Below are 25,333 nucleotides of genomic sequence, written 5' to 3'. Positions count from 1 at the left end.
TAAGTTTTACTCAATTCAAGACATTCCGCGCCACGGACAAGGAAAAATTCCACTCAAAGGAATAATAAAAAAGCAAAAGGTCTGTGACCTTTACATTGAATAATTATTACTATGCAAGAATGAAAAGGATAGCAACACAAAAATAGGCACAAGTAAGAAATGCATGAGGGGGCATGGCTTGGCAGCCATGCGTTGAAGAGCTGAATCCGAGAGCTCCCGCATGATCCGAAGAACAGATCCGCATAGCTGGCAGTGAAACTGCACGAAAAGTGTGGAAAAGTTGCATGAAGGGTAGGAACCCGACAGACAGCAAACCCGAAGAAAAGCAGGACTGGGTAACGGCCAGGGCAGCGACCGAGGCGATTACCGTGCCAGCCGGCAAAGTGGCGGCCGCAACCCGAGGATCCGACAGCAGGGCCCTGTGAGGACTGCAAGAGCAGTAGAAGCCCGGAGAAGATACCAGGCACGAGGCAGGCATGCATTGCCAGTGCATGCGAGTGGGGGTTAGGGGGGCGGGAGAGACCAGACCAAGCCAGCGAGGAGGCAGCCCAGCGACACCCGAGGGCTGCTGCAGTGGACCTGGTCGTTACGCAGAGTGATCGAGCCAGTGGGAAGGCGCTGGGTGCCTCTGCGCTGGGACCGGCAGCGAGGTTTGAGGGCGGAGAACAGCAGGAGACGCCTGCAGCCCCAACCAGGGGTTCCGCAATACCCAGGCTAGGAAGCACAGCCAGCAAGGATGTGGGTCCGCTGCCCCAGGAGACGGATCCGTTGGAGTCCCTTTGTGCGCCACCCCGGCCCACAGACTGAGACAGCAGGCACCAGGATCAAGCAGGAGATACACCGGCTCCGGTGAGAAGCACCAACGACAAGGGACCGCGAGCAGGGAGAACGACCAGAGGAGCACGAGAGACGCATGCGGGAGAAAGGGCATGCAGCTCCGAGCGGTAAGCCCACCGGAGGCCACGAGGGAGCTGCGCTGGAGCATTGGGAGAGCTACCCCAGGCAGGTCCGGAGCAGACGCATAGGCCGTGCTGAACCGAGGGAAACGCACGAGGGGGGCGAGGTTTGGAGCCTCAGGAGTATGCATCCAGATGCTGGGCACCCCCCGGGACGCCCGTATTGGATCCCGGAACGAGAAGGCATCGGATAGGAACACTACAGCGACTAAGGCACGGCGGGCCCACCATTGGTCGCTGCCAATACACAGTGGAGCTGCAGGGCCATAGTGAGAAGCAGAGACCCGCAGGACCACACCAAACAGACTGCCATCTATGTAGGCAGTCTCTCAGCCGGCAGATCCGAACAGGGCGAGTGCAAACAGTGGTAGGAGAAGGGCTGAGGCGCACAGGCAGACTTCAAACCGGAGGGCCTCCTGAACTGGGGTGAGAAAGGTTCACGAACAATTAACAATTGGTATGTGGGAGGGCACAACCCATCCACCTACATGGTCCACAAGCACATTTCAGGGAAGACATTAGAAGCCATACAAGAAACGGGCCGGGGGAGATCTAAATAATACGAGGCCACAGGTTACGCATGCCTGGGTTCATAATTGACATTAGCTCCGGCTGAGGGACGGAGCATAGGGGCAAGTCCTTCGCATACTAACCTGGAGGGCGGCAGAATGGCCCATCTAAAAGAGACACGAGAGCGCTCAACTCTGCCAAGGCACAGCAGCCCCCAATTCATAACGAATGTTGAGGAAGACAAGGTGGCCCAAGCTAGAGACGCGCTGGAGCGCGGGTGCACAGCCGGCAGTACCAGAGGTGCTGGCACAGTGTAGCCACCGGTGGGACAAGCACGAGGAAGGCCAGAGGCAAGCTCTGCAGGTAGGGCCAGTATCGAATAGCAAGCCAAGCCACATAAAGGGGCAAGCCACAGTTTACCAGCCCACGAATACACAGTAAGCAGCCACACAAAAGAGGGCCCGGACCAGAGCGACCTAACGGACCCTTGGCCGCTTGGGGAGCTAACAGACTGCCTGAGAAGGGGGGGGGGGGGGAGAAGAAGCATCCCACACAGGAGAGAAGCTGCAACCCGCAGGGCACAATAACACAGCCCCCTGAGGCAAGACATTGCATACTATGAGAAAGGGCACACTGGCCCACTGGGGCACACACCAGTAGATCAAGTGGACCAGTAAACGCATATTACGTGGGAGACCACAGTCCACAAGCCCATGATTACTCATCCGCAAGCAGGAATAGAGAGCCTTGCATTAGAGACACGGATAAAGGCACAAACAAATAGGGAAGGCAAGAACGAGGCTGGGTAATTTGACAGCAGCAGCAAGGCCGAGACAGGGGCAAGGGGACCCACATACGGGCGTCACACAACGTTTGGCACGCAACATAGGGCCATACCAACAGACAGGACAGACTAGCCCTGCAAGGCATAAAGGACTAAGTGAGGGGTCACAGTCCACTGGACATAGCTACGCATTGACTGGCCAAAAAAGGGCAATCCTGGTATCAAAGACACAGATAGGGAGCACGCCCTGATAAAGGCCGACAGAAGTTGAGGCCCAGTCTAGCGGACCGGAGCATCACAGCACACGCAGGAAAAGAGAAGGCGCCTGGACCCGGGACAGGTGCGCAGACAGCAGAAGGAAGGTGTATCAAAACTGAGGGTGCCACGCCACGGCTGCCTACTACCACCGGGACCCTGTCCGTGCGAGAGGTCCGGTGGCGGCGGGAGGAGGCAAGACTGGGGCCCCGACGTAAGAGACAAGGCACCCCCAACACAGAAATGTCAGAAAAGCAGAAGGGGAGAGGGAAAACAAGCATGGAGGAGTTTGCCCGGAAAACTGAAGCGCCCCAGGTGGAGGCGCCAGAAGCTGGTTCCAGCATAACTAACACTGCACAGACTGAGAAGGGGAAAGAAGAGGGTCGTGTCCTGGAGGCCATAGCGGCATTGAAAACCTCACTCAAATTCAAAATGGATGCAGTGATAGTAGATGTGTGACTCCTATGGCAAGATGCAAGGAGGGTTGGCACGGCAGAACAGCAGGTACAGACTAATACAGGGAACATAACAGCTACCCAGAACCAAATGACAGAGGTCCGAATATGAACCCTGGAAAAGAGGGCGGAGGATGCAGAAGGAAGGGCCAGGTGCAACAATGTGCGCATAGTGGGGCTGCCAGAGGGCGAAGAAGGTATGGACCCCACAAGATAAGAACTTACTGCTCCAAAAGGTGGGGGCAGGTAATGTGTCCCAGGGTTTCGTGGTGGAGAAAGCGTACAGGGCCCTAACCAGGAAACCTCACCCAGGGGCACCCCCAAGACCAATGATAGCAAAGATCATGAACTTCAGGGACAGAGAAAAGATCTTGGCATTTTCAAGAGAGGGCAGGGTCATAACAAGGAATGCTGCTAGAATAACTACGTACCCAGATTACACAGCACAAGTGCAAAAGCACAAAGCACAATTCTGGCCAACAAAGGAACACCTCAGGGCCACCAAGGTACGATTCATGTTGTTGTACCCGGCCAAATTGAAAGTGTTACACAACAGCAGGCCATACTTCTTAGAGACCACGACAGAGGTCCAAGAATGGATAGACCAGCAAGGGATCCCGCAACTGAGAGACAGGGATGAGCGGGACAACAGGAATCCCCCCCCCCCCACGTGTACAGTTCAACGTACTCTATGAAAGGGGAGTGTTGACATGGATTGCTCCGGGGGGTTCTGTTCCAACTCATAAAACAAGAAAGAAACATGGAGGACAGAGTCCTGATCATACAAGGAATGCCGGAAAATCGGGGGGTGTTCCTGGTGAACATGTACGCCCCCAAACACGATGCAACAGTTTTTCAGGGCCCTATATAGGGAAACATCGATCATCTGGGCCGGTGACTTCAACTGTACATTGGACCCCCAAATGGATAGGTCAGACACCAAGCATAAGAGACCAGCGCCGCCGGCCAGAGCACTACAGAAAATATTGGAGCAGCTCGAGCTAGAAGACGTCTGGAGAAAGGTACATGTGGGCAGTAGGGCATACACTCACTACTGCACCCCACATGGGACATTCACTCAAATAGAATATCTGTTAACGGGCAAGGAGCCACTGGGAGAATTCACTGGGGCACACATTCATGCACAAACGTTATCCAACCACGCCCCGTTGGGGGTGACATGGGCACATACATACATGAGATACCCTATACCCACATGGAGACTGAGGGCGGAAGCATTGTTAGATGGGGAGTTCCAGGAGCACACCCAGAGCCCAACAGAAGAGTATTTTGAGCACAACGTGGGGAGTGTGGATAGCACCGGAATGGCCGGGGAGGCAATCAAGGTGGTAGCTAAAGGAGCGGCATAGGGAACACAGGAGGCCTCAGGGGAGAGATTTTGGCTGAACTAGAAGGAATAGAAAGGGAGATTGAAAGGGCGGAAGCACAAAATGGGAGATTTCACTACCTTGAGGGAGCAGTGAATGGCAATCTGGGAGAGGTTGGGGGAAGCTGGATTACGGAATACGGAAAATATATACAGAGGCTACATGCAGAGGGAGACAAGCCCAGCAGGCTCCTGGCCTGGCTAAACAGACAGGAGGGCAAGCGGGAGCTGATTAACGCAATTAAAGACAAACAAGGAGAGGTGATCAGGACCCAGGAAGGCATTATAATGGTTTTCTCGCGATTCTACGAGAAACTATATTCCCGGGTCCAGGAGACAGAGGCGGGAGATAAAACTGATGCTCTGGTGGAAATCGCACTTCCCCAAATAACAGAGGAGCAAGCTCAAATGTTAGATACACTCCTTACAGCGGAAGAACTGTCCGCGGTCATAGCCCAGCTTCCGACCAGCAAATCCCCGGGGCCCGACGGGTTACCAGGTGAATTCTACAAGAAATACAAGGACACCCTGGCCACGAGACTGCTGGAGAGACTGTAGGAGGCATACGAGAAGGGGAGGCTTCCGGGCAGCATGTCGGAATCCGTAATAGAACCAATATTGAAACCAGGGAAATCGCCTCTAGAGTGCGGGTTCTATAGACCAATCTCCTTGATAAACCAAGATTCTAAGATCCTTACAGCAGCTCTGGCTAACCGGCTCAAAAGGGTTATACCCACGCTGGTGCACCCAGACCAAACGGGGTATGTACCGGCAAGGAATACAACGTGGAATCTTCACATTCTATGTCATATACAACACGAATCAGGAAGAGGGGGAAAGCGCAGTGGCATTGTTGGATGCCGTAAAGGCATTCGACTCGGTGAACTGGGACTGGCCTCTGGGAGTGCTCGCCCACTTTGGGATAGGTGAAGGGTTCCTATGCTGGATCAAGCTTTTATACAAGGATCCAAAGACAAGGGCGATGACAAGCAGACACGTTTTGGGGGGAGTGAAGCATAGCACGGGGTACAAAGCAGGGATGCCCGCTGTCCCCAATGTTGTATATCCTGGCCCTGGAACCATTTGCAGCATTTTTAAGGGGCAGAGTACAAGGACACAGGAATAGTGATAGATGGGGGAGTACATCAAATACCAATCTATGCAGATGATATGCTGATTTATGTCCAGAACCCACGGACTCACTTGCCGGGCCTACTTTAAGCCCTGGGAGCATTTGGCAGGCTGTCGGGTATTACTATTACAAAGGAAAAATCCTCATTGTTCCCCTTAGCGGGCCTGAGAGGCGAGACACCAGCCCGGTTACCAGATTTAGGCCTCACATGGACCCCATGTACTTTCAGATATCTAGGAGTGGACATATATCACGACACTAAAGCCAATATACAGGTGGCCCTGAATAAAATAGGGAAGGCTATGCAGTTTTTGAGGACACTACCTTCGGGGATGATAGGGAGGGCGGCCCTGTTGAAGATGACGGTCCTACCGCCTCCTGTATTATTTCACTAACATTCCTTACAATATTTCTGGGTCGTTTTTTAAACTGCTACATCCCATGGCAAGGGAGTTCCTCTGGGGTGGAGAGGGAAACAGGGTAGCACTGACCACAATACAAAGAGACTATGAATGGGGGGCATCAGGCTACCGGACTTTAAGCATTATTATTTAGCAGCTCAACTCCAATTCGTGGTGCAATGGCTGGGCGAGGAAACATCAACAGATTCAATACTATTACGACCGTCGCTGCAGCGATATTACCCGAGAGCGCTCCTGTGGATAGAAACACTCCCTAATATGGTCAAGCTGGGCAGAGCCCTGTGGAAAAGAGCATGGAAAATCCAAGGCGTAAGGGGCCCCTGCTCCAGGCAAATCCCTCTTGCGGGATTGGTTGATGTCCGCATCGCAAACCTTGCAACTTTTAGAACACAGTGGGAGGACAAGGGAGTAGCCCAAATAGAAGATCTGTGGCTAAATGGGCACTGGGTGGACTTCCAGACCCTTGTAGGAGAACAGGGCATACACAAGAGCCAATTCATACTGTATAATAATATGGTCCGAACGATAAGGAAGAGATTGGAGACCCTACCGGAGGAGGATGATGCGGGGGGGATGGGGAGGCACTAGATACACGGTACGACATTTCTGAAGAGGGACACGCAGTGTCCAGGCTTTACGTACAACTATTAGGAGCAAACAACACGAGAGAATTACAAGCATGGGCAAAAAATGGGAGGAAAAACTTCAGAAAACCTTCACAGATGAGGAATGGTATAGGGGCCTCCGGTATGCAAAGAAAAGTGTCCAGGAACGCAAGGTTCTGGCAGATGCAGCTCTATGTCAAACACAGAGCATATCTAATGCCGAAAAGAATGTCGAACATGGGGAATAGACAGACCCAGAGCTGCCAGCGTTGCGCGGCGAAGCAGGCAGATATGGTGCATATGTTCTGCTCATCCCCAACAATAAAACTTTTGCGACACAATCAAGGAAAGAGCGCTGAAGGGGGGAATCCAGATGCAGGCGTGGTCGCTGGCTTATCATCTGCTGGGCATGTTACCGAGAGGAGACAAGAAGAGAACACACATGGCAAAAATAAATACCTGATGACGATACTGGCAAAAGGCTGTACAGCAACAGCGTGTAACACAAGCACGGGACCTTCGATAGAGGGGTGGTGGGCGGACCTGCACAAATGGGAAATAGCCAAAACATCAGTGTGGACAAGGGCGACGCAAAGGGGAGAAGGCAATAGTGGGGCCAAGATATCTGTTCGAAGCAATGCAAGAGACCGCACAGGCGAACTAACCGGACGATGGAGGAAGCAGGGCGATTACGAGCCGAAAGGAGTCACGAGTGAGAAGGCCAGCCGACTCGCACCCCGGTGGGATACACAAAATATGGACTCCAACATGAAAGTGCCAGTAGAATGTGTTGTGAGTTGTTGTTTAAGTGGTTATTTGTGATGTTTTGTCTTGAAAATGCAAATTAAAAAAAAAATAATAAGCAAAAAATGCATTAAACAGAAGGACATTAATGGAGGTAAAAATCATATCAGGAAAGCAGAAATAAATGTTTCCAAAGTACAAACATAACAAGAAAAAGACAAGAGTCAACCACTGACTGTGACCTGGCAAGCAGAAGTGAAGTGAGTGGAGGAAGCTCCTCTTTTGTTGCTGGAGTCAATAAATTTAGCCAAACCTCCTAAATCAAGGGAAAACCCCAATTGCCCACCATATAAATGAAAGCAAGTAATGAATTTAAGCTAGAAGAAGTCATCGGTCATACATTAAGTGAGGACTTCGAGTACCATGATTGGAGTCTTAAGGATTGGATTTAGAAAATAAGCTACTTTTTTTGTTTGTACCAGGCCTTATCCAAAATAGTTAAATTAAGATAAAGCATAAATAAAAATGTGACATGAACTTGGTGATATGCATTTCTCACAAATTTTGTAGATGTGTTTTTAAATCAAGATTCTGCTTCCAGGAGGAGTATTTTACAAATTCTCGTAATACTGTGATGACTGTGGTAAACCGTCCCTCTACTAGCAGGTTATCATAACACAAAAATCAATAACCCGGCATCCCTACTTCAGGCACATGCACCTCAAGTGCTCTCGGCAAAGAACTAGAAAAATATCCACACATCAAATAGGTACTTCAGAACCACACACACCAACAGTTAAGCTACCGTGCATACTCATGCTGCCCACTAATCAAACTCAAGGCACCATGCACGTGGCATCTGAGCATAGTATAAAACCCATTAAAATAACATGGCTACATTTTGCACGTAATGAGCCCTTCACAGTATGTATGTATGTATGTATGTATACCTTTGTCTCGGGAGGATAGCTCAGCGGCAACATGCTCGCCTTGGAAGCAAGACGACACTGAGCAACACAAGTTCGATTCCCCGGGTCCACGATTCGAAACCTCTAAGTATTAAGCGCGTTATAAATAACCTAACCTATCTTATCAAATAACAGGACCAGCATTGCACACTAGCAGTCATTAACTGGGGGCTTGCATTGTGTACGCAGAGGCTTCCTGAATTTACTAAGATGACTGGAAAATGCAGTGACAAACAAGGCAACCAAAACAGCGCAGAGGAAATGGGCCGGAACAAGATGGAGTGGTGCACCGACAAGCCAAGTCTTTTCGGAACGCTGCTCCATCCCCAGACTCAGGGGCTTGTCCATGATACTCTCAGTCAGATCTGCTCTGAAGCTGTGTTGCAAAGAGCAGGCGGCTTTTAGAAGACTCTGCATCGGTGCCAAGTCTTCTGAAATCGGTCTGCTCGTTAAAGCATGGGTTGCTTGTGCGTCTGTTAACTCTGCTAAAGCATGGGTTGCTTGTGCGTCTGTTAACTCTGCTTCCATTTAGGCTCCTGTGCTGAAGCCAGGTTATCACATGCACGAGCAACCCACGTTTCAACAAACATACACTTTCACTAGCCTGCACAGGAAACTGAATACAGAAACTGCCAAAGTCTCACATTGCAGTTGTCCAAACTGGTATATATGTCTTGCAGCGTACATCATTTTTTTTCTTAGGGCGAGTAGTGTGACCAATCAAAACTGCAGAGTCCAACTTCCATTATTCGCTCAAAAAGGTTTTCTTTTAAACACACGTTTAAAATTTAAAAGTGTGGCCATTCTTATGTTCTAATAATGCCCTTTGCCTTTATGCAAATCGCCAGAATTGGGTTCTATGAAGAGATACTGTATTGTGTGACTTAGTCTGGGGCTACGCCCCTCGAAGGATGAGGATCCCCGGTACATTTTTTCCATTTCAATCACTGAACCAAATACAGCCTACCAAATCCTGCGCACGTACTGTCCTTAAAGAACTATACCATATGAAATGTTGCTTTGCTTCCCACTACTAACCTTGCCGGCATTTTATCTTACGCTGTGCAACAACAAAATCAATTTTTAAAAAAAATATAACTAGCCCTTTAAACACTAAGAATCTCGCACACAAAGTGACTACTCACCACCCTTTTGCCTCATCACGTGGACAAAAGTCTACCTGGCAAAAGACACTGACAGCCCTTTTACTTGAATGTACAACTATGATCTCAGGTTTTATACAGTATGTCAACATGTCCTGTAAGAGCGCCTTGATGCCCCTGAGTTTAGCGTGCTTTATAAATATAAAAATAGAACAAAACCATGCCACCATTACACGAGGGTGAATTCGGAACAAGACTGTCAGCCTCCTGCTTTGACAGTCTCCAAGCTTACCCATTGCCAGGCTGAGGCCCCCATATCGCCCCTCAATCCACAAATGCAGGGGTTTATTCCTCATAGGATTACACTATGTGTTGCCAGTTCATGTTCCCTCTCTTCCCTAACATTACCTAGTTAATCATTTGCATTAACCGCTTTGTAAGACACACGATTATGAGTTTGTTCGGGCCTATGTGTTTATTGCTGAAACACAACGTTCTGAATACAAATGCATGATGATGCTGTCTGTGCCCTTTTTGTAGTATGCTACGGGGTACTGGGCGGCTGGGTTAACACGAAATATGTTGAACTTTGTAACTCTCGACCCATGCCTTTGATGTACAAAACATAACTGGGATGCAATCAGTGATTCTAATTTAATGCCATCGATTTCTGCCCCGGCTGAACACCCAGACTACCGGTGTTGCACGTAACGTTGTACAAAAACAAAACAAAAAAACTACGTCTACTATAATTTCCACGCAATGAATGGTGGTCAATGGCTACTCTCCGCGACCCCGTATTCGGGAGGATGGCCGCTCCCCCTACGCTATGTTTCACACGGATTTTGCACGACCGATTGGCAGGGCTCCATATACGCTTCCGGGTACGCTTCTGCCATCTGCCTGGTGGTGGAAGAATAGGTGTAAACACAGGCTAAGGGAGCTTTCGTTGGACACGCCCTCCTCCAACTGCCTGTCATTTCTGCGGCAGATCAGCACCCCAACTCTCCCAAGCCCGCACCTTGCTCTTGTACGTGTCCAATCCACAAAGAACGTCCCCCCGCAATGCTTCTTCGCCCAGGCACCGGGCGCAGAGGCCCCTCCACACCTCCCCGTTCTCGTCTCCGTGCAGAATCCGGTGCCAAAGGCGGCACACCAAGGAGCAAGCGCGCAGGTCCGTCAGGCTTAGGTACGAAAAGACCAGTTCCAGGGCCCGCGGTGGTAGCGGGGCAGAAGGTAAGGGCTCTGGAGCTGCCTCCGCCATCACCTGCCGGGAGGACGTTTCCGCCAGCTGGGCAAGGTTTCCTACGCCCGTGCTTCCACAAAGAGCATCTGGGATTGGGCAGACCCGAGACCCGCCCCCTGCAGGCGCCAGCCAACGCTAGTACGAATACACCCTTCAACTCCCATCAATTTTGCGTCAGCATGCTTTTGGGTCGCTTGTCTTCTGCGTGCGCGCCTACGTCCTCCAGGTTGTTGTGTACGCGTGTTCGTCATAAAGCAGACACGGGAAGTGCACGCGTCCGACTTGAGTCGAAGTGTTAGGCCGCATTGACAACCGAAGAGGGAGGGGACATTGTGCTATTGGCCGTCTCTGCTCTCGCGGTCCTTTCAACTGGTAGGTTGGTGGCGCGAGACTGAGCTGGGTACTGATTAAGCTGTAAAATGTGGTGCAGACTGTGTATTTCTTGGTGTTTGCCGTGTTGTGCACTGCCCATGAGCCTTTCGTCATCCGTTTTCAAGCACAATATGTACGCAGTATCGGGAAAGGAGGTGGTGCAAAAGCCTTTCTTTAGCCACTTGATAAAGTCACATTCCAAAATGCTGTGTTTAGTATCGTGACGGAAATGCTTATTTTGGGACAGAGTGGCATCCATAATTGTGTGTGTGATTTCCCCCCTTGCCTCTACAGCACTTACCCAGTTTCTGATGACTGATCGGTCGCACTTGGATTCCCCCCTGCACTTGTCCTCCCCTTCCTGTACCCTCTATGCACTTGCACGATCTGAATGTACCATGCTTTGAAGATCGTTTATCTGTCCTCCCAGTCTCCCCTCCCTGCATGGTGGCACCTCAATGCTCTTCGAAAAAGCTGCAGAACGGCAGACCTATTTGCTGATATCTACACTGTTAATTGTATTATATGCATGTATCCACCTGTGCAGATCGTTATCATTCAGAAATTCAAGGGCTCTGAATGACTTGTTTTTTTCCCCCCTTGTTCGCTCCCTTGAGTGCTTTGAAACACTTGTCTCGTGTATAGGCGCTTTACAAATAAACATTACCATACTATGCCCTCCACTCCACAATGTAATTTTAAATCTCATTCTTGATCCTTGCTATGATCTCACGTCTGTGTTCATAAACTGGGCAAATGGAGGGTGGGACTCAGAGTTAAGATGGTGGACGCTTCCCACACATTCCAAATTGTATGGGGTTGGTACCATGTGGCGATATATCGGATCATCTTTACTCTAAATTTGTTTAACTCATTTCAAGGGATTTGCTATGCTGTATTTTATTCAGCATGTGGCGAGTTAGAAAAATGAGCGGTCTATTTGCTACTGTGGCCGAGGCGCATTTCCTGCCATGCCTAGTATCTAACCATATGATATCCTACCAGCCGTGGCCTTTGGCAGTAGTGCAAGGCACATGTCCCCTCCCGCCCCTCCTTTAACTTCTGCAGTTGTTTCCCCAGGAAAATTCCTGCAGTCACCCCCATGTTTCTTACCGTTCCTGTGTTCCCATTGCTGGTAAATATTGCTGCAGTAATGCATAGTTATCTGAATACTGCAAGAATGGAAAACTCTTGACCAAAATAAGTCTTCTCCACTCTCATTGCAACTCTACATGTGCCCCCATTGTCCTTTCTAGGTCGCACCTTGTGTAAGTCATGTAAATCCACTCTCACCCTCTCCTTTACCACCCCCTCCTTCACTTTCAGTGGCTGGTTCAAGTGATGCTTTTTTCCCCCGAGCGTGTTTTACAACATTTCTGCAGTAATCCTGTGAGAATCCCGAGTAAATGGAAAACATTCGGGTGCAAACGTTCTCTCCAGCCCATCCAAACTCTCCCACTTCAGATATGGTCCTCTTTGCCACTCCCCACTTTTACCCGGATCCTGATCTAAAATTATTCATTTCCCACCTTCAAATATCATCTTTCTTCTTTTTCGGCTTCCCTCAGGATTACTGCGGGATTCACTCGCATCGAGGGGAAAGGAGGGGCAACTTGCAGATTATAATTTCTGGAAAGTCCCACTGTTGCAATTCACCATGGGAAATTTATCAAATATTTTGGGGACCAGCTTCTCAGTTGCATTACTTAACTAGTAGGTCAACGGATTTACATCAAACCAAAAAAGGCACATCTGCAACACTTTTTTTGTCAATGACCCCATTGACAACCAGGCCACTTCCCTTAACGACACGATTACTCATCTAGGCTTCACCCAACACATTAATCAACCTACACATACAAAAGGAAGATCCTTGGATTGGCTTGCAGATGCCAATTGCAACCTCTCACTGACTGACATCACTCCCTGCGCTTGGATTGGCCATCACCTTATTACCTTCTCTTTACCTAGATCCTCACCATCTACCACACGACCCAATAAGTTCTCCAGAAATAACCGCAACATCACTATATAGAGAACCTCAAACCTCTTCTTGCGCCCATCAGTAAAGCTAACCTACCCACGCAAAATAACAACCCAGCAGCCATAGTAGACCTATATAACAATACCTTAGAACTAGCCCTCAACCAGATAGCTCCTCTCAAACAACGAAAAGCCAAACCTATTGCCCACTCCAACAAATGGTTCTCAGCAGAATTAAAAGCTCTCCGCAATATTAAAAGAACTGCAGAAACTAGCTGGAGAAAAGCCCCTTCTCTCTCCACTAAAGACAAATTCGCTTCAGCTGCCTCCACCTACAAATCCGCCATCTTAAATGCTAAAAAAGAGATCTATAACTTGAGAATACAAAATGCCAAATCTGGCACTTAAGAACTTTTCTCTATACTAAGAGAACTTGAATCACCACTGCCTCCTACAGAGGACTGCATCAAAGACAAGGCCTGGTGTAACAATATCCAGATCGCCCTCGCTAAAAAAATTGCCCTCCTACAAACTAAGATAGAAGCAAAAAAAGCTAGCCTTGCCTCCAAGCAGAACCCCAGCAGCAAAATTAACCACACCACCCCTAATTGCCCCTCCTTCCACTTCTCACCAGTCACAGAAGAGGAAGTAATCAAGATAATCGCCAGTCTCAAACCATCCAACTGCAAAGGTGACATTTGTCCCGCATCTGTCATCAAAGATGGTGCTAATGAGTTAGCCCCTCATCACCTCTCTGATCAACTCCTCTTTCAAAAACTCAGTGGTCCCCAACAACCTTAAAGAAGCGTGGGTCCTACCCCTGCTCAAAAATCCTAACCTAGATCCCAACATCCCCACAAACTACAGGCCCATCACCACAGACCCATTCTCAAAATTCTGGACAGGGTAGCCTATCTCCAAATACAACAACATTTGGAAAAAAACAACCTCCTAGGCCTGCAACAATCCGGCTTTAGACCAAGGCACGGGAGTGAAACTGCCCTCTTGGATCTAAAAATCCAAATGAATGACGCCAAAGACCAGGGCAAACTAGCCATCTTGCTCTTGTTGGATCTCTCTGCTGCCTTTGATCTGGTTGACCACCAGATCCTCACTCAACACCTCTCCTCGGCTGCTGCATTCTCTCAGAATGCCACGAAGTGGATCCAGTCATTTCTGTCTGACAGGTCGACTAGAGTCTTCGCCCCCACGGCGGCTGCGGACCCTATCCCAATCACATGTGGAGTGCCCCAAGGCTCTTGCATTTCTCCCACACTTTACAACATCTTCACGAAGCTCCTATTTGACCGTCTTGACGATCTGGGTGTCAGGTATACTAATTATGCAGACGACACTCGGGTCCTCATCACGCTCACTGGTAGCTATGAAGATGTTGCAAAGCTTAATGATATCTACTTAGAAATCCAAGCCTGGATGGCTACACACAGTCTTTGCCTAAACGTCGATAAGACAGAATTGCTTATCGTAGGCTCCCAGGCTCGTCTCAACAAACTGGACCAAAGGTACCAATCCTTTACCATTGATGGCAACATCATAAAAGTATCCAAAGAAGTCAAAACACTAGGTGTATACCTCGACTCTACCTTGTCACTAAAGAAACAAATAAACTCTACCATCTCAACTACCTCATACACCAATAAATTGATCAATGCCTGCAGGCCTTTTCTCTCCACCTCTAGTTGCATCACCCTATCTAGAGCGCTAATATTGTCTAAATTAGACTATTGCAACACACTCTACTTAGGCACTACCACAAATAACTTGTATAGACTCCAGATCCTGCAAAATAATGCACTAAGATGTGCCCTCAAACTCCCGCGCAAGGCGCACATATCCACGGTTAGCTAAGAAGTCCACTGGCTCCCGATCCGCGACAGAATTAAGCTAAGAACCTTGGTCATCACCCACAAGTGCCTGTCACGTACTGCCCCACGTTACCTTTCTGACAAATTCTCTAGACACTGGCCCATTAGACCCACCAGAACTCCTTACCTGCACCAACTAAAGATCCCTAACTATAACCTAAAAACAGCAGGAGGCGCAAGTTTCCCAGTGCTCGCAGCACAATGTTGGAACACCCTCCCTCCTACAATTAGATCGGAAACTGCGTTCTGGCCATTCAGAGCCATGGTAAAATCATGGCTACTAGCCTAGACATCTAGTCTCTCACCGACACGTCCGGCCAGCCGCCACTCTCTACCTGCAATGTAATTGTAATGCAACCAGTAATGTTTACTCTATCCACAGCCTATTCAGGACCAACCTGTAACCAGGTCCTCGCTCGCCACTGTAACTATTTTGTGCCTATTCTCTGTACATACCCTTTATATTCTACTCTTGTATGTAAACACTCAGAGCCCGGACCAATGTATGCTCTGTCTGTGGTATTATGATGCTCGTGTAACGATATGTAACTCTGCTGTGCACATGATTATGCGCCCAGCTACCTGAGGGTTCGGACGCGCTTTATAAATAAACAAACTAAACTAAACTTTGCATCCCACTTGTTTCTCACTTGGTGCAAATCTGTCTACTAGTTTTCGCACAAAGAATGCTCAATGGAAGCACCCTTTTCTCTATGGGAAAGAATTGAATGGGAATAGGTTGAAAACAACAAAAGAGCTTTCTTGTTAAGTTTTGAATTGTTTAACACATTTTCCTTAAAAAATTTCCAGTTTGGAGGGCCCATTCCAAATATATTTTGGGTAAATGTAATGCATATCTGTCCAGCGAGTCATAAGTTGTTACTTTATGTACAGCTGTTGTCTCTTAGTTGCCTGTTTGTGTCGATTGTACATCTCAACCAAATAACTAATACAGAAGATTACCGCTTTCTCGTCTTAGCTTTGGTCCCTAGCCTATTTTTTATTATTAATAATAATAATAATAATAATAATATTATTATTAAACGCAGACTTAGATTTGAGAAGCAACAGAACGCTTTAGAATGGTATTCACCAATACAGATGCAGAACAGAGCGATTTACAGAGGTGTACAACATTACAGATGCATAGCGGAGCGCTTTTCAGTGGTAACAGAACAGATATACAGCAGGGTATAGGATACAGGAGGGATATAGCTGTACCGGGTAGAGGAGAGGGGCAGGTGTTGTCTAGTGAGTCAGGAGGCGCGAGGGGCGACGCAATGGCCCGGTGTTGAGGAGAGACTGGTGGGTTTTGAGTTTGTTTCTGAATTGTAGGAGCGTGCAGGCGAGTCTGATGATGGGGAGGAGGTTCCATGGTCTTGGGGCGTAGGCAGAGAAGGCTTGTTTTCTGGTCCTTTCCTTTTTTGCAGCAGCAGATGTCAAGCCTGCACGTGTCCTGGCTTCTGGTGGTGCGCTGTCAGCCAGAGATGCAGAGTTTCTCCTCAAGCTAACTGTGTGACTTGAGGGTGACTGCCTTATAGAAGATGCAGCAAGACTTGAAGGTTATTCGTGAGTGCAGCGGGAGCCAGTGAAGGTCGATGAGGGCTGGGATGATGTGGTCTTATCTGCACAGACCCTTGATCAGGCGTGCAGCCGTGTGTAGGATACTTTTCAGGGGCACAAGGGAGGATGTTAGGAGGCCTTCGAGGAGTGCATTGCCCCCATCCAGGTGGAATAGGACCAGTGCTTGAACGGTGGATCTAAAGCTGTCCGGTTGGAAGAAGGGCTTGACTTTTCGCTTGATGGAGAGCTGATACCAAGTTTTCTTAGCTATGTGTGTCTTGAAGGAGAGGTGTTTGTCAATGTGAAACCCAAGGGACTTGGCGCAGGAGGTGAGCTCAGCTAGAGTTTATGGTTGATATCCAGGTCTGTATGTCTGGGTGGTCTTGGAGGGGTTGAGCTTAAAGTATGCACAGGACATCCAAGACTGGAACAGCGAGAGACCGGTTTTAAGCCTATGGATGTCCTTGATGGAGGTGATGTTTAGCTGTGTGTCTGCTACTTATTCTTGTTTCGATTACTTCTGGATAATCTTCACTACTCCTAGTCATACTCTTCCTCTTTCCAGTCCCGATCTAGAAGGCACCAGCATATAAACAGGCATTATTCCAAACTTTGTCCTGCCTCTTCTCCCTCTGAGAGCATATAACACCCTGTAGCCCATAATCTCGCAGTTGAAATACCTAACCTAGTAGGACTATGTCCCCTTCCATCAATTTAGGCATGAGAGGCGGTTTGTCAGTACTGTGATGGGGTAGGGTAGGACTGGGAGTAATGAAGATTGCTCATGTCCAGCTTCCACATCCCAGTAATTAACTACAAGGTATACGAAGTCTGCATCTTGAAAAGAACCATGACAAACCACACTGAGCAAGTAGATTGCTGTATCACCCGCCATTATCTTTATTGATGGTAAGCATCTGCTGACCCATTCAACCCATGCCAGTGTGTAGCACACCCATGCCCAGGGACCCGGAACCCTGTGGTGCACATTCAGCTTGTCTGGTGAATGTGTGGGATCTGCAGTAATGGTACTTCCTAAACAAGGGCCCAAGATGACGCAATGCCTTTGGTGGACCTGCCCTGAATTTCAGATGGAAGAGGATGACCAGCACTGTAGAAGCCAGTCACATTACTGTTCAGATGTATCTACTAATGGACAATACAGAGCCATTCTTCCGTGTCCCGCTTGCCCAAAGTCACCAAAAGTTTTCCTGTTACTAAAATGTTCGAAAATGTCTTCCTTTTGGGTCATTTGTAAACGAGATAAAGGAAGGTGTATATTTGAGACTGGCTCCCTCCCTCTGCACTATGCCTTCTGGGCCTGCACCCTCCCTCGCACTTAGCACATGGTCCTTCTTTCCCCTGCACTCTTACATTCCCCTGGCACTGGCCACCTGGCATCCCGTGGCATTTGCTTAACTCACGGGCACTTTGCCATGACCGGCCCTTCCCCACTCCCTGCACTTCTTGTTAGTGCACTTGCACGATCCGAATGCCACAAGAAGTAGTAGGACCACTTTTGTTTTCTTCCTCCCTTTTTTTTCACCCCTCATCCCCTCCTGTCTTGGTGATCCTGCTCTGCTGAACATCCCTCAGGGGACAATATACACAGGATCCCTGTGGAGGTGACATCCACGTTAAGGGACAGGAAAACCCCAGAGATGGATTCAAGTCACCATCCCTTTTCCCCAGACGCTAACGCGCCTTTGTGGGGTATATAGGATCTAAGGGCTATGACAATCCTAGATTTCCTTTAATGGCTAGTATGGTTTCTTTCTCTTCATTCCTTATGGGGAAACCACAGAAAAGCAGGAGGAGTGACCTCCTAGACGCACGTTTGTGAAGGGACCAATCAAAGCAAGGAATCGGCAAAGCCTGCAGAGTTCAAAGACGCTGCAGAACAGTGGGGCGGTGTGGCCGGCATGAAAAGGCGAGCGCCAAACGAGATATCCCACAGCCGTGTTCTGCACTTGGCTAGTGCAGCGCAAGTAATGCATTTGTTTTCAAAAATGTTATTAGTTTGCTAATTAAATTTGTCTTGATTAGCAAACAAACTTATTTGATTAGCATTATAGTACTAATATTTGTAATTGTCCCCATAAGTAATTTGTACCCAAGACCTAAAATGAGCAAAAATAAAGCATTTTTGTGTACCGCTTAAGTAAGACATTAGTGAGATGAGTGTCTGTAAATTATAAAGGTTAGCTGCATGAATGGACATCAATAAATACATGTATTCAATTAAGTAAACTGTTTCCATTGCAAAACTCAGTGCAGCTGGGTGGAGTCGGTGTTGCACAGAGCAGTGTCCTGTATAGTATATGCTTGACCCATCATTTGCTGTGTAAGGAGAAGTTCAGAAGTTTCATGAATCAAAAGGTTCACATTGTTAAAGGAAAGTCCTAGCCTGAGACAAAAGTACCAAGTATGGTGTTGTGGCAGGCCGGGTAATTGCCAACTTCAGGTGGACAAGATAGTGCTTGCATGTCATTGAAACTAACTGTTTTCAATATAGCTGTAAATACCATTTTTGGGGGAGGGTATAGCTGTTAACCGCTGCAAGCCTAGATGGGCTCAGGCTCAGCATTCCACTCTTGCCCATGCATGATGTTTTTCTTATCACTGTTGGCACTCAGCCACCATCTGGAGTGCTGATAAAAAATGTGTTGTGCTTGCTTTTATTGAAACCAGGCTTTGTTCAATTCATGCTTCCCTTTAAAAAGAAATTTCAGATCTGTTCATTATTGGAAATAACTATTTCCACGATCTGGAGGCGAGTAGGCAGGGGAGGGCGAGATGTTGCACTCAAATCGAAACTCAGCCTGGAGCATTACCTCCAAGGAAAGGCTCAACGTTGGGCAGAGGCTCAGCGGGCCGGTATAAAATGCAGACAGCTACTTGCAAATTCCGCTTACTTCCCTAACCTCTGGATTGGCCAGCGCTCTTCTGCAGGTGCTAATATATAATGTAATCAGAATTGTAGAACAAAGTGAGCTCTGAAGGCTAACTAACCTGTATGGTATTGCAGTACATCTGTAAATGTAAAATAATAGACCAAGTAAAGGGGATGGCCAAGCAGGCAGAGAACTGGACAGACTGTGGAATATTGTAGCTTGCACCTCACTTTGAGGGTAGCTGGTATAAAGCGACAGGTTGAGAAGATAGAATGTTAAGGAGTTTGGGATCCGCTCATGGGTTGAGCACCAGTTGCACAGATGAATGCAACCAGCATGTCACAGAACTAGGTTTGTCATCAAAACATTTGGCCTTGTGATCATGTACATTTTCAAAAGTGTTAACTCGTCAATATGATGCACCTTTCCCAACAAAACGAAAAATAGTCGACACTGAGATTTAACTACAATAACCTAAACTTTACTTAAACACATGGAGACTAATGTTTTGCGGTATATCTCAAATTGCGGGATTTCATCTTTGCTTCCCATGGGGGAGCCTTTCTTTGTGAGGCAAGGGAGGTGAGCCTGCTAAGTGATACCCTCCCGAGGGGTAGAGACAATCCAGACCTGACTGGGGGAGACTCCCCTCTAACCCGCCCTTCCCATGGGGACAAGGACCCCCATTCCGATCAGGAACTCCCTGCCCTAATCGCTCAACAACCCAACTTGATGAATCCTGCTGGGAGAAGACCAGAAGAATCACTATAAATCTGGTACTGTGATGTGCCATATGTATAAGTACCTGTCTGGTACTGCAACAAAGAAAACAAAGGGAATGATAATGAGCACTAGTCCAACACTGGAGGACTGCAACATTACACTTTGGTAGTCCCAGTGCAAAGTCCTAAGCATTAATGGAAGACACTACAGGAGGAGACTCCAGAGAGAGAGAAGCCTGGGAAACTCAGGGCTGCGGGGGCAGCTGAATGAGCAAAGGTGAGAAAGCGAATGTCCTACGAGCAGAAGAAGCTTACATCTGAGTGAAGCCTGGGAAGTTCAAAGCTGCTTTGGCAGCAGAATGAACAAAGCAGAAAAGGCAACAGTGTCCTGCCCGAGCTGTACCAAACCAGAGCAAGACCCAGGGAAGATAAGCAGGCGAGTCCAGGCCATGAGGAAAATATGTCCCGAACGGGCCGGGAGGATAGCTCTGGGGCAACACGCTAGCCTTGGAAGAAAGACTATACAGGGCAACACAGGTTCGACCCCCGGGTCCACTCTTAGAAACCCCTAGGTATTAAGCGCGTTAGAAATAATCAATTACAATGACAAACTGAGGGAGGGAGTACCCCAGGAATTTAAAAGTTGAGCAAAGCGGAAAAGACAACGCTGTCCTACGCGCAGAGGAGGCTTGTGCCTGAGAGAATCCTGGGTTCAAAGCTGCATTGGCAGCAGAATGAGCAATACAGAGAAGGCGACACAGCTTCCCACAATCGGAGCAGGCTTATGCCCAACAGTCCCTGAGCTGCACCAAAAAATGGAAAGCCAAGCAAGTCCAGGCCGTGAGGAAGAAACGTCCAGACTGGACCAGCCGAGAGAGGGCATTGGGGAACACTTCCCAGGCAGAGAGGCCAAACACAAAGTGATACTCCGGAGGGTGTCCAGGAGAGAGAAGGAGAATACCGAAGTTGCTGTCCTGACCCAGGGAGAAGTCTGAGACTAACTACTGACCCAGTGACACAGTCCCATGACCACAAAGGTAACGGGAACAGCGGGAGACCTGGGGAGGGTAACGAGTAAAACGGATACAATACTCCTACTGGTCTCAGTGAAACACAGAGGAACCAGAGATTGAGAATCACTACTGGCCCATCACTTGTCCCAGTGGGAGGCAAAGGGACCAAGAGAGGGAATCCATACTGGGCTCGTCATACTCGTCCTGGTGAAGGACAAAGTAACCAGGAGAGTGGGAGTCATTATTGGACCCATCATACTTGTCGCAGTGAGAGACAAAATAACCAGAAGATTGAGAAACCATATTGGATCAATCATACTCATCCTAGTGAGAGACGAAGTAATCAGACGAGTGAGATTCATTACTGGGCACATCATACTTGAAAGGGAATTGGAAAAGTCCCGAAATGAATAAACTGTTGCAGCTGATCGGCCAGAACTATTTAAAAATTGTGTATTGAAAAGACCTTGCTTAGAAAACAGTCCCAGGGGAAGGGAGCCATTCTTCTGACCTTTTAGTTTTGTCTTAGTGGTAGGGTCAGAGTAGCTTAGTTTTGGATGGAAGACAAACTTTTATTTGTACTTTACAACTGACAACGAGCACCCTAGTGTTAGGGAACCCCGTAGTTTAGGAAAAGGGGGGCATTTTGCTTATAATTTGAAACCTAGTCTCTCTTCTTTTTCTGACCCTCCACAAGTAGCAATACTATAATTCTGCATTGTTTAACAATTTACATTTTTAGGAATGGCATTGCAGGACTCCCATTGAAAAAACAAAGGTAAAATTAACAACTTTTATTTAAATCAGTGACACATAAGCCTGCTTATCATATTCGTACAGGAACATTTGTACAGTTTGTAAATAAAGCACTCTATAAAAATACTGTAGTATATGTGATTTATATGTCAGGTAGACCATCCTCATACAGTTGTCATCAGATACAAACACAAAGAGAACAAAAGTCTTCCACATATTACCAACATTTTGTCCACCCCAATTCCGACACCATGTTTCATCCCACAAATACTTACAAACACTGAGAAACGCTATGAGACCAAACACTGAGACAAACCTATCACATCCTATAACACTTTAAATGATTAATCAGGCCCTGTAGGAGATTTTTATTTGGGGTTATATCTAGTATTTTGAGGTAATTTGCTATGGTGGTATTTTATAGTGATGAGACTAATTTCAGAATACTGCCTAGTAATTATTTCACCAGGGTCACTAACCAGCAAATTCTGTACTTAATACACTCTGAATAAATGGCTCATGCTCTCCTGCGATGTTTTATCTACAACATCACTAATATGCCCTTTTGGCTCTGTTTTATATATATTCAATGAAAAAACATTGTTAAAGGGACGTTATGGTTAAGTTGCTCTAATAAAAACCTATGAAATTCAATGAAAAACCTTTTGTTAAAGGGAGGTTATGGTTACAAGTAAAACCGGAAAACCCCAGAAATTCGGCAGTTATGGTAAACTAGGCAACCGTAACTCGCGCCACCGCCGTGCACTGCTGAGACTAACACCCAGGACATCAAAGATGACCTCACAAATGTCATTGACATCACATATCTGGACCACTTGATTTTGTTCACTGACATATATAGGCCAGGTGGTTTTGTTCACTGACAGTCAGAATATTAAAATTGAAAAATGTGCTATGTACCTAGAGGTTAACCTTGTCAAATGTTCTTTAAGTACTTTCCTTAGGGTTTGGTCTCAGCTCATGGTGCACATACCTGGGGAAATGAGCAGGCCTCAAAAACACAATTCATTTGTATACATGAAGATAAACTTTAATGTCAATAACATTTTCTGATGATGCTGTTTCTTTCTTCCTTAGTTTAGTTCCCTGTACGTGCCTCTGATTTATATGCATTGTGATTCTTCATATGTATGGTTTGTACCAGCAGAAGTGTTGTAAGTCTTGAATTGTTAGCTAGTTATTACATGTTTAACATTACTTAAAGCTATGATACAGTAGCATTCTTTATTGTACTGTCCAAAATTACAAAATTATAAATAGTGTACTTCTATGGGGCATGCTGCAATCATTGCCTATGTTTATGTATGATTAGGTTTCTGTATAACAACAACACTTCATTACAATGATTTTAGACGAGTACATTCTTTAATAGATTAAGTAGTTCAGGATAGGTCTCCCAATCACCCCTGACATCTTGTTACCAACAATATAAACACAACTCCTTGTAGGGACTTTTCATTTATTTCACATGTGATGTCATCAGTGATGTCATCAATGACATTTGTGATGTCATCTTTGATGTCCCGTGTGTTAATCTTAGCAGTGCACGGTGGTGGCGCGAGTTATGGTTGCTTATCTTACCATAACAGGCGAATTTCTGTTTTTTTTTCGGTTTTACTTGTAACCATAACGTCCCTTTAACAAAGTTTTTTTTCAGTGAATTTCATGGGTTTTTGCCAGTGCATGCTATTTTCCTACAACTTACTAATATCATACTTATCAATCTAGCAATATTTGTGTCCAATTAAGTGTCATCTTAAAACTCTGCCATTTCCCACCTTGTAGAATCATTTTTAACACTTCTATACTCTTTTTGCAACTATTTCTGCTAGTCTTGCATCCGTAGAAGTCTATGAACATTTGACTTCATTGCGCCACATGACCATATGCTGCCGTGCGGCATGATGACGTGTCCGAGAACCCGTCCGCACTTCACAATAAGATCCATGCTTCACGGGCAGTTTGGAACTGCATTTTCTACTGATCTAGGAACTTTGAACTTCAAAACTTCCATTGCACAGCTTCAACACCACTTTCAAACTCATTATCCATTAACAATTTAGTGCACAGTACATACTTTTAGCAAAACTGCAATTTATCTTAAAATGGCATCAGCTAATGCCATCCCTCCTCCCCAAGAGCCACCACCACTACTGTAATCAAGGAGCATGAGAAACACTGCCCCAACACACGCGCAACATTTTCCCCTGTCCAACTAACACTTCATATTAGTGTTTGGTGCCCCTTCCCTCATTTCCCTCTCCACCTTTCGTTCTTAGCTCTCCTGCCAAAAAAAAAAAATAAATGCATCCAAAAACAATAAAAGAAATGTTCCTTTAGGAGCCACCTTTCACAGTTAAAAAATAGAACTAAAAAAACGTATAGACTCCATCTACTTTATATTTCTCAGTAAAGCATATAGACTCAATAAGATTTTCCAACATTTCCATTTGCGTTTTGTGTTATGCTAATGGGAATATTGTGGCGTTCATCCTCCTTTCCAGGGACTAGAACGGTGGATACCGGCCCGGCAGCCCAAGTTAGTTATCAGCCCAAGCAAAGCGAGGGTGGATAACGAGGTCTCTGGACCATTATCCCCCCCATTCCAGCCCCTGTAATGGGGGGATGAAGGCCTTTAGCACCCTAGATACCCAAAGTGGGAATCCGGGGTGCTAAGATGGCCACCATGGAAAGGGAAGGGAGGGTTCCATACAAGGCCCCTCTTCGCCATCCATGGCAGCCTGCAGAGGGCAAAAAGAGAACTCTATGACCATATTACCACAAGCGCATTTTTCTTCCTTTTCAAATCTATCCCAATTTCGAATAACTTTACCACAAAGCCAGTTCCAGGTGGACATGGCCAATTTAACCCCATGTTTTGTCCCTCGTGGTCCTGGCCAGTAGCTGTCCGGTTCATGACCTTATTCCATGACCCACACAATCTTGCCACTGCCCATGGCCACAGGCTACACCTCAGTCACCAAAGGTATATCACTATTTTTTTGTACCTACATTATGACACTTGTCAAAAAATAAACCACAGGCACATTTGCAAAACCATGCTTTCAGGTCCTTCTCAATGCTCCTTACACAAGTTTGCTGGAAATCCACCCATGTTTTATTATTTCAAAAGTGTCAGATGTATGCACATACAAGCATCATAAAACCTAGCCCCCACTTGACAAAATTCATTCAGACTCTATGAAAACATTTATATCTAGATCTATAATCTTTTTGCAAACCTTTTGTGTAGATTTGTCAAATGGCACCACATTTATAAGCCTTTACAATATTTTGGGACCCCCCCTCTTAACAGAATCCCACCAAACTTTGCAAAAACATTCGGGATCAGGTCAGGAATATAATTGCATAATTTCATGCAGCTCCATTAAGTGGCGCCAAGTTATAAACCATCCAAGAACTGCTTTTCACCAACCTTGTAATGCAGAGATATCCGAACTTCACAGGACTGTTCGCGAACATACGAATCATTTGCGCGAAAAAAATATTTTATTTCTGTTTTGCTTCTTGCAGCCATATTCCATCCCATCCTCAT

At 46.8% G+C, this 25,333-nt stretch overlaps 2 protein-coding genes across 3 annotated transcripts in view; one reads left to right on the top strand and one right to left on the bottom strand.

Annotated features, from left to right (window-relative positions):
* Nucleotides 1-10,585, bottom strand: part of FBXO45 (F-box protein 45) — a 90,751-nt gene extending 80,166 nt beyond the window's left edge. The window contains exon 1 of the mRNA XM_069618067.1: nt 10,343-10,585. Coding sequence (XP_069474168.1) covers nt 10,343-10,585 — 243 coding nt within the window. The remainder of the gene's footprint in view (nt 1-10,342) is intronic.
* Nucleotides 10,586-10,809: 224 nt separating this feature from the next.
* WDR53 (WD repeat domain 53) overlaps nt 10,810-25,333 on the top strand; it is a 230,326-nt gene continuing 215,802 nt past the window's right edge. Inside the window, exon 1 of one of the 2 annotated variants that reach the window (XM_069618064.1) lies at nt 10,810-10,939. The gene's annotated coding sequence lies outside the window, so the exon portion shown is untranslated. The remainder of the gene's footprint in view (nt 10,940-25,333) is intronic. The other variant, XM_069618065.1, reaches the window with a different exon arrangement.

The sequence above is a fragment of the Ambystoma mexicanum genome, chromosome 10 (assembly GCF_040938575.1).
Source record: "Ambystoma mexicanum isolate Mex_15411 chromosome 10, UKY_AmexF1_1, whole genome shotgun sequence".
Classification (NCBI taxonomy): domain Eukaryota; kingdom Metazoa; phylum Chordata; class Amphibia; order Caudata; family Ambystomatidae; genus Ambystoma; species Ambystoma mexicanum.
Note: the sequence above shows the minus strand (reverse complement) of the source record. Positions and strands in the feature narration are given on the sequence as shown.